Raw genomic sequence first — 11101 nt, forward strand, 5'->3', positions numbered from 1 at the left:
GCTTTTAAATTTCGAAAAAGTGACTTGAACAACACATTTGAACACTACAATAACAGCAAAGTTCCAGTAGTGTACAATTGGGGTATTGGATACAAAAGCTGTGCAGATGCACGAGCAGATGATGAGTTTTTGTGCAAAAACAACACACAGTGTGATGATTCAGGGGATCAAGTGGGATATCGTTGCAATTGCAAGAAGGGCTTTTCAGGGAATCCTTATCTTCCCCAAGGATGCACAGGTAATCTTCTTCGATTAATCATTTGTAGAACTAAAGTGTTGTATAATAATGGATACTATATACTAATCATAATCATTGTTTAGATATGAACGAGTGCAGCAATGGCGGAATAAATGCTTGCGAGAAACCAGAATATTGTGTGAACACAGTGGGAGGTTATCAATGCAGATGTCCAAAGGGCTACCACGGGAATGCCACAAAGCATAATCCCTGCATACCTACTACTTCTTCAAAGCGTTGGCTCATGCCGGTTCTGGTCACTGCAGGTAATATACACCAATAAAAATTAGTTTATTTTTATTTCAACTCATTTTATACTCCTAATTCAAGAGCGGTTCTATAACATAATTAAATCATACTGTATTAATTTTATCTTTCAAAAACGAAAATGATACTTCTTTCAATTCACTACTAATGTCTTATTTGTTTTTGTTTTTTTGGATACTATTCATCTCTTACTCTTAATTTGTGATTTATAATTAATGTATAAGTTAAAACATAGTCAAGTGAGATCTTGTTTGATTAGTCTCAATGCAAGAATCATTTATATCAACTTTCCATAATTTTTTAATTATACACAATTAAAGATATTAGGAATCAAATTAGTACATTGGATAAAGTAAATAAAATAAATAGGACATTAATATTAAATTTAAGGGAACATTAATTTTAAAACAATGTAGTTAATGTGGTTTGAACTCATATGAATGTTGTCACACAACAAAAACCTAACTAGGTATCTTAATTAACACATATATTAACATATATTAATATTTATAATTTTATGATTTATACATAGAATTAAATTACTGTCAATTGACGGGCTACTTATTCCCCCTTGACTCTTATATGTGTGCCAATTAGTAGTATTTATTTTCTCCGTTTGCTACATTTGACTTTTTACGCAATTCAATGTGTTGTTTTATTTATTTAAATATTGCAATATACACAATTAAAAATTATGAAAAGTTAATATTATGAAAGTATACGATTTGACGATTCAAATAAAATCCCACCCGAGTATATTTTTATTTACACATTAGCTGCAATATATAAAATAAGCTTGAACGATGAATCGTGCTTATAATCGAAATGCAGCAAATATTTCAGAACAGAAAGAGTATAAAAGTAAAGAATTGGATTTTTAATATCAAATTTACATTAAAGCGTTCAAACAATATAGCATAATTTAAGATGGTACGACTTTTTTTTTTTTAATTTACTTTTTTTTTATGCAATTTAAAGTAAATTTTGAGTTTTAATATATTTAAATATGCATAAAAGTAAGGTAAATATAACGAGATCTTATATAAACATACTTTATCTTTAATATATCCCCTCAAAAACTAACTAAAATTTCTTTCTCCGAATAAAAAAAACTCTAAAGTAGACAAATAAAAGAAAAAAAATAAATGTTTTTGGGAACGTTAGCAAATTAGTTCGTATTACATGAAAGTGTGAAATAATCTCGAATTGAAAAGGAAATGTATTTTTCTGACTTTGAAGCAAATTTGTTATTTTAACATCGGTAACACAATTCTCTTTTTAAACTTATATTAAACTATACACATCTAAAAAATAAAAGAAGTTAATATTATAAAAATACGCGATTAGACGATTCAAATAAGATCCTATATGACTATATTTTTTCTTACACATTAATCGCAATACATAAAATAAGTTTGATCGATGAATAGTGTAAATAACAGAAATATAGTGACTATTTCATAACGGAGGAAGTGTATAATTTTCTCTTTTATTTTTATTTCATACATTTAATGCATTGTTTTGACTCTACTTGTTTTACCGGCAAATAGTTAATTACTCCCTCCAATTCAGCAGTAACGTCCTATTTACTTTATACATTCTATTTAATTTAGTTCTTCAATTTTTAATAACTCTAATTGTGCATTATTAAAAATTATGGACAGTTGATATGAATAATCCGTACATTGAGACGAATCAAACAGGATCTCACATGACTATGTTTTGACTTGTAGATTAATAATAAAATACAAATTAAGAGTAAGAGATAAATAGTGTCCAAAAAGCAAATAGGAAGTTAGTCTTGAATCGGAGGGTGTAGAAATTAAAGTATTGGTAAAATATAGAGAATAAATAGGTGAAATCCATTTGAGCACGTTGATTGCAAAGATATAAATGAATAGTGAAAAGCTAAATCTCCAAACTATGTACTAGATTGTTCAATTTAAATATTTATTGAACGTGTTCAACTCTCATTACAGATACTATTCAGTAAAAGATAAGTTTAATTCAATAAAAAATTGTAAAAAACAATAAAAAAAACTGATGAACATAATATTATTTGAAATTAAATTATTATTAGAAAACCCGAGCTACATTTAATTCAACATTTTTTTTTTTGAAAAGTCCAATGTATAACAATAAAAAGAAACAAAAACTCTAAATCAGATAAAAATGCAATCCACTGACATAAAAAATTCCAGAAACAAGAAAAAGCCACTAAATTACGCCCCAAACTCAGACAAGCGACCCAAACAATATAGGTCTTAAACTATGTAAAAAACACCAATAACAAAAAAAAATCAAAAACTTACAAGTTCAAAAATACCAAAATAACCCTACAAAAAACCCCATTCCAAAACCCAAAATATGGTAATGAAGAGGCAAAGTGGCTATCTTAAAAATAATCAGAGGATGTACTAGAAACAGGCCATTTTAAAACAATTTGGTTTGATCTAACATATGGGAATCTTTTCCCATTATATTGCCCTAAATAAAAATAATTCCCACATTGCATTAAATGGGAAAGTATTTCCCATAATACTGTCCACTTAGAAAATTATTTTTTTAAAAATATTTTTCAGACAAAACCGCCACTTGAGATGGTCCATGTGGCGGTTTGGTCTGTGGCCTGCATTTTTTTTTCTTTCATTTCCCCTAAATAATTAGCGCAACCTACATTAAACTAATCCAATACCATCTATTCCATATTAATCAATTACGAACCAACTTGATTTGAAAAAAATAATTATGAAAATAATGCGAAGATGTATTACAATCATGAAAAGTCATACAAGAATTTCAAATCATATAAGAATATACAAAGTTTGTTAAACTACAATCCCCGACCCCTTTTGGTTTGCGCACCGGTTGATGATGATGGTGTGAACTCGTCAACCTCCGCAATGACATTAAGAGCAGGAGCTCGTCGTTGACTAGCACACTGATATGTGATGATCCTTTGCGGAGGCGATGGATGTGGAGGAGGAGTGGTGATGGAAGCTAGAGGAACGAATGGTGACATAGTACCGGATGTCGATGGCGATCTGGAAGACCGAACTCGAGTAGATGAACGCTGGTGACCTCTTGTGGACCGAGAACTAGATCCTCCGGAAGAGCTACCTCGATGAGTTGAACTCCGTGGAGAAGAAGTGTGTAATGTGTCATCTACCTCGCCAATGATGGGTGGAGTCGGTATGAGGTACTCATACCCCGCTTGACTCAATGCATCAGTCAATGACGCGTTAATGGAACCTAGGGTCTGAGAACATAGCTGATACCCCACATCAACTGGCGATGTAGCCGTCCCTTGAATCGTGTCATTGCATTGTATGAGCACCAATCGGATGCGCTCAGCCTGTATGTTATCATTATATTGTTAAAAGACTGGCATTAAAGTATAACTATATGTTATGAGTGTTGAAAGAAGACGTACCAGTAACGTAGATGTCGGATGGTAATGTGATCCTGGCTGTGCAAATGTGGTGTTCGTTAGGCATAATATGGAGATACGCCTGTACCAACTCATGTACATACCAGAGCTATGACCTGTGAAGTTATCTCATCGAACCAATCGAGATGCTCGGTCATTCCACGCATCTACGTGCGATCTATGTCGTATGACGTAGTTCTTGTCCCCAGTCCTTCGATCGATCGCATGTAGTTGAGGTTGGGTGTCACAGGCATGCGGAATAACCTGCTCCAAACCAAATTGACGCATGACACGATCCGGGAGATGTAGCTTGACAATGTCAAAGCAAATAAGTGGACAACGCGATCTCTAAATCTCGTGGCCCGATGTACATATGTGTGGTAGAGCGTCCATCTTAGCCGCTGTGTAAGGCTGCCATGTCATCTGTAATAGAAATCAATATGCTCAGTAATATATACAATTTATTCATAACTAATACAAATAGTAAATGTTAATAACCTGCTCGTCCCGTTGTCGATCAAGTGCGTCTCTATAGTAAACGAGAGTATGTGGGGAGTGGGATCTCCGCATTAGTGCATTGGATAACGTACTTTGAAGGCTCCGACTCAATTACACGGAAGTTTCTATTGTTAGAAATCGCCCATGCTTTAACATTCTTCTTAAAGTGATCTAAGGTGCTAAACTCTTGCCCTGTCCTAAAGTCTCCATTTTCATTCATGGAGTTGTCATCGTTCCAGGTCATCCATGCATCAATCAATCTTTGATCAACCTCATCAATTCTAAGCCAATCTTGAGATGGAGCACCATCTCTAATCGCTGCATCTAGAGCTTCTCTTCTTTCATCATCCTCTCTTGAATCAGAATCAATATGCTCATCGTCCTGATCTAAAGAGTCAATCTCGTTTGCATTAAGCCTACCCAAGTGACTCGTGGAAAAGGATTTCATTACACCACCACCAATGCCACGTGAATGAGTTGGTGAGGTAAACTCATCCAAGTGCTCATTAACTTAATTTGGATTACTTAACATTTCTGTGAATGTATCATGGCGTACACTAGGACCTAAATCTGGAAGTAGTCATGACTTCCCTCGCATTATCCAAATTTGCAACCAATTCAACATAAACCTCCATTGCCATTCCAGAGGCTTGTGATGCTGCATAAGCAAGAGCACTTATGCTTTCATCATTCTTAATCGGGACAAACACATTTTTCCCAGTCATCGGGTATTTCATCTCCATTTTTAACATAAAAGAGTTGGGATCACAACCAATTACATCATAGACTTTGCTAACAAACACCTCAAAAGTCGTATTTTGACGATGGATGAACATCACTGTATTTAATCCTCCATTATACCCAACATCGGATCCAGTATAACTTACTTCCCCACCCCAATACACTATAACGGGATAATAATCCATATTCTACAAATACAAACATGTTTTTCATGTGATTTCACATACACTTAATTGTTGATTGTGAGTAAGGGAAGTGTAAATTTGAATACAAGAATTTGTGATATTAAGGTATTAGAACACTTATTAGAAGGTTCATTTCAAATATAAAAGCTAAAAATACCATGAATATATAATAAAACCATCAAACTAACCATACAAAGTAATAAACTTTCATTGAAGCATTTCATCAAACACTTTATATGCATACAAATCAAATCATAAAATTCAACTACAAATGTGGTAAATGTAAGCTTAAATCATGAAAACAAGAGAATGTAACAAACAATCAATGTATTTATAACTTCAATTGAAAACAATAATGAACAAAAAAACAATTTGCATATTGAAAAAAAATTAGGGTTTTATTCATACCTTAAATGAGGATGAAAATAAACTAGTACACAAGAAGAAGATGAGAATGTAGTTGATTAGTCTAGTTGAACGAGAGGAATTGTAAATTTAAAGTAAATGAGAGTGAAGAAATTTTTTTTAAGGTAATACTGGCAGCAAGAAGCAAAGCGGAAAATAGAATAAATTGAACAAATGCTCGACATTCTGTTTTGTATTGCTACAAAACCGCCACTTCAAGTGGCGGTTTACTCAATATTTTTTTAAAAAATAAATAAAAATTAAAAATTCACAAACCGCCATTTCATCTAGCGGTTTACTTCAGATCCCTAAACAAAACCGCCATTTCATGTAGCGGTTATATTAAAAAAAGAAAAAATATTTCTCAGACCTATCCTACGTGGACGGTAATGTGGAAAATAGTTTCCCATTTCAAGCAAAGTGGGAATTACTTTTTAAATTTGCAATATTCTGGGAAAATATTCATTATATAGTTTTAAACTTTTCAATTAAAATTTGTTATCTAGAATATAATTGTCTATATGCCTATGTTTTCCTTTTCTGGAAAGTCTAACTAGGGATAACAAAATGACCTTTGTTCCATAAAGTTGTTGTCATTTATCATTTTGGATAGTTTTATTTGTTTTATCTCCAAAATAATTTTTCTATTTATATCATAAATTTTTGACTTAATTGACCTTATTAATCTTCATTTTAATATTTTATTAATGTTTGTGGTCCGATACCTACCTAAAACTTTGATATTCATCACTGATTTTATTTTAACATTTTTATATTGCTTATGACCTCTACATATTTCCTATTAACTTTATAATTTAGGCTTCTACATTTTCTACTAACTTTTATTTATTATTTTTAATGCTTATGATTCCTATTTTTATCCATTAAAATAATATAACCATCATTTTAAAGTTTTTATTTTGCTTAATTTCTCTAATATTTCTTATGGGGACAAGTTTAAGAAATATAGGGAGTATATAATTTTATTTAAACCATACAATGCAAGAAATAGGACATGTAAGACATCATACCCACCACCTACCCACTAGGCATGGTGGGTACGACATTTTATATCGATATTCCCGTACTACTTCTTATTGGAGAAACTTTAAAGAAGAGAGGAAGTTTTTAATTTTATTTAAATCATACAATGTAATAAAATAAAATGAATATCCTTAATTTTTTTCAATAAGTTAAATAAAAATATGTAAATTTTATATAATCAGTAAAATGTAGATATTGAGCAGGCGAGAATCTCAAGTAGGTATGGGGCGGGGCAGGACGATATAGAACGGATAAGACATTATATCCACACCCTAGCCATTATGGGTAAGATTTTTTATATCGATATCCATTCACTAGTTGTCAAATTCATACTCATATTTGCTCCAATTAGACCAAATGGCTGCAAATCCATATAATTTTGACGCTTGTCATCCTAAGTCCAACAATGATATGTTTGGAATGATTTCACTAATTATATGATCCAATCTATCATTATCAATTTGTTTGTTGCGCAGGCGTTGGTCTTGTAATCATAACGATACTTGTGATTGGGTTTATTTGGCATTGGAAACGTGGACAAAGACAGCTCAAAGAAATGCAACAAAGATGTTTTCGACAAAATGGCGGTGAAATTCTAAACCAGTTACAAAATGGGTCTGAAGTACTAGGAATTTTTACCCTGCAACAACTTGCAAATGCGACTAACAATTTTAGCGTCAAAAATATAGTCGGAAGAGGAGGATTTGGCATTGTTTACAAGGGATTTTTATCAAATAATTTTGTAGCTATCAAGAAATCAATCAAAGTAGATCCTGACCAAGTTAAACAATTTGTCACAGAAATTCTAATGTTGTCAAAAATCAAGCATAAACACGTAGTCAAGTTACTAGGATGTTGTCTAGAAGACGAAGTCCCATTATTGGTATATGAATTCATCAACAACGCCACGCTTTATCACCATTTACATAGCGATACAAGAGCGACCACATTAACGTGGTCAATTCGTTTGCAAATAGCATCTGAAGTTGCTGATGCGCTTTGTCATCTACACCATGGATTAGATAACCAATGTATCATTCATAGAGATATGAAAACGATGAATATACTTTTAGATGATACGTACACAGCTAAAGTCGCAGACTTTGGAGCTTCAAGGTTGGTTGCATTTGATCAACGAAGAGTATCTTTAAAGATGATAGGAACATGGGGTTATTTGGATCCTGAATACATGCAGACATGTGAACTAACTGAAAAGAGTGATGTTTACAGTTTCGGTGTTGTGTTATTGGAACTTCTAACCAGAAAGAAAGTTGTTTCAGATGATAGGCCAGAAAAAGAGAGATTTCTTTCTAATCATTTCTTTGTTAAGGTGAATGAAGGCCACTTGCGCCACATTTTGGACAAAAATATAGAGTGGAACGAGAGTACATTTAAGGAAGCAGAGCAAGTGGCAAATTTAGCTAAGTCTTGTTTGAAGTATAAAGGAGAAGATAGGCCTACCATGGAGGATGTTTCAAGAGAATTGAAGGGAATGACAGAAAATATTACGCATCCGTGGAAGAAAGATGTTGATCCACAAATTCGAGAAGATTGTGAGTCTTTAATCTCAAGTACTGAAAGATCAGATAATGTTTGTTGCAGCAGTGGTAATGACTCAACTATTTATCACTCGTCTTTAAAGTCATCCTTGGAAATTGAGAAGTAATCAATAATTTTTGCAGAATATAATCAGCATGCAACTTAATTGTTATATTTTATCATATATGAATTAAGTGTATTGTAAATGTTAAAACTTTTATCCTTTTTTTGTTATTGTTTATGTTAAATCATACTCTATCAAATATGGAATATGCAATATCAAATTAGTCTTAGTCATTTTATTATATTCTTCATCTATCTTTGTATAACTCTTATATCATTTAGATGAAACCTTATTTTACTATAATTATAGATATTTTGGACACTTGATAACTCACCTAAACATGTGCTTCAAAATAGGACATGACATCCAACATATTCTTAGTATATTGTTGCAACTTACATGAGTTATCCTCCTTCTGGGAATCATTTAGCCACAAAGCGTGACCCCTCATCCCAGAAGTATTCTTAGACCCACAGAGATCCACTAAATCTAGTTGAAAATTACTCCTTTATTATTTGGCTCTTTATACAATGATAGACCAAGAAAACAAATTTCTTCAAAGAATTTATTTCATTTCTTGTAATTTTGTTTTCTATTCGAGTTTAAGGCCTCAATCTATAATGGTGACTCGTAAAAATATAATCAATTAAAATTCTAATTCAATTTTTTTTTCATTTCAAACATTATTATTTGAAAGAAAGTCTTATATACATTGATATGAGTAATTTATTACTTCATTTCTACAATATTTTTAAAAAAAACTGTATGTAATTTACAGTGGATAAAATTTTTCCACCAACAATATTGAGTTTTTTCCCATCGCTATCACAAACTTTATACTCTTTCTTGTCCAATAAGATCCCATCAAATAGCTCGCTCACCACACTTGTAATTCAAACAAATATTTTTTATCCCTCGAAATCACTTCACTCCCTTCAGTCTATTATCCTCTGTAACAAACAAAGTGCTAGTAATAATAGAGACTAAAAAGGAAAAACATTAATTACCAAATATGTAAAGAAAAACATAATCAATTGGAATCTAATTGTATATCTACATTTAAATCATAAACACTATCTAATCAATAGCTACATTTAAATGTCTTCCCTCCTTTCCCTATATTTCAATTAATAGCTACATTTAAATGGTAAATACTATTAATGTAACAGACTGTTTTTTGACTAAATATAGGTTTAATAAAATACAATAGTAACTAATGCTAAAGCGAAAGTCTGTCGAGCCGTGATTATTGCGAAAAAGAAATAAAACAAAACAGTATTTTCAAAAAAAAACAAAGAAAACTTAAATTATTAAAATATAATTTACATATTACATCTTTCTTTAATACATAATTATCGTTATTACATACTCATTACATAAATTACATACATAGTACTATATCCTAATATCACATAGACAATACAATAGCTTCTTAATAACCTCATGTAAAGTCACCGGCAACATCTGCTCCTATTATAAGGGAACAGCCGATTGAAATCGGTCAGCTAACAAGCCGAGTATAAAAATTTGCTTGCATAATACAAGTATACAATTATGTGCATTTCAATAAGTAATATGTAAAAGGATTTATGCAATATAAAGGATTCATCATCATTTTTTTTAATGTTAAATTATATATATATAACTACTAGTCCTTTTGCTTGAGTACTAGGGCGTGATTTACTAACACTTCTGCTTGAGTGTTAGGGCATGGAACCCGATTATTTATTTAATGAATGCAACACATATGATCTTTGTTTGATATATGTAAGGGCCTGTTAGGGTGAGGTAAACCAAAACCCCTAACTTAGTGGGAGTCGTTACTCCTCCAGTACAATGTTGCTCGAGCCACATGTCAGGTTAAATAACCTTACTGTGTTCGCCGTATTTTACGTGCCGGAAAACATGTCCCACGTTTTTTACATGCCGGAAGCATGGTTTGACATTTCCTTACTATCAAGCCTTTTTATTATCATGTTACTGTTTTCACATAAATGCAACATATAATAGAAATAAATTTATAACAACTTACATATAAATAATCATTTATTATCAAACTAAATCAAAACTTAAATGGGTCTTTAGTATTTATTTATAGATTAATTTTCAATTAGCTTTATTAATTTCTTTTTATTCAATTTCTTAAATGTCTATTCATTATAAATGATAAAATAAATAGTTCCATCATAAATAAATACTAAAAATGACTTTAAAAGGGCATATTGAGTTTATTATAGATCCTAGCCCATTTATCCAAATTTTTAGAAAATAAAATTTTATTTTATTTAATTAATTTATTAATAGCTTAGTTTTAGATTTAGTACATGAATAATTAATTTCCTTAAGGTTAAAATCTACACAAAATATTTTAAAATTAAATTATTATTAAATGAGTTGGTGTATATTCTTATACACCAAAATAAAATAATTTTAATTATTGTTTTCACTTTTCTTTCTTTTCGCCTATTATAACAATTTAGATTATTAATTTATTTCTCTAAAATTTAAATATCACAACGTTTCACAAAATTTATTTAAATGAAAAGAAAATTAATTAACAATAAAATAAATTATATTTTTGCAGAATTATATATTTTTAACCCAATTTATGAAGTTTCTTATTTAATGCGTTTTTGTTAGCAAAATTTAATAATAATATTTATACTCAACTATAATTCACAAAATTAATA

The 11101-nt window shown here is 31.0% G+C and overlaps 1 protein-coding gene across 3 annotated transcripts in view; it reads left to right on the forward strand.

Annotated features, from left to right (window-relative positions):
* The window catches only part of LOC130805966 (putative wall-associated receptor kinase-like 16), a 29185-nt gene extending 20563 nt beyond the window's left edge, over positions 1–8622 (forward strand). For all 3 annotated transcript variants that reach the window (XM_057670948.1, XM_057670872.1, XM_057671028.1), the window contains 3 exons: positions 1–238; positions 322–504; positions 7285–8622. The exon at positions 1–238 is cut by the window's left edge. In XM_057670948.1, the coding sequence (XP_057526931.1) occupies positions 1–238; positions 322–504; positions 7285–8474 (1611 nt within the window). In that variant the 3' untranslated portion in view covers positions 8475–8622. The remainder of the gene's footprint in view (positions 239–321; positions 505–7284) is intronic.
* Positions 8623–11101: the final 2479 nt, after the last annotated feature.

The sequence above is a fragment of the Amaranthus tricolor genome, chromosome 1, assembly GCF_026212465.1.
Source record: "Amaranthus tricolor cultivar Red isolate AtriRed21 chromosome 1, ASM2621246v1, whole genome shotgun sequence".
Lineage (NCBI taxonomy): Eukaryota > Viridiplantae > Streptophyta > Magnoliopsida > Caryophyllales > Amaranthaceae > Amaranthus > Amaranthus tricolor.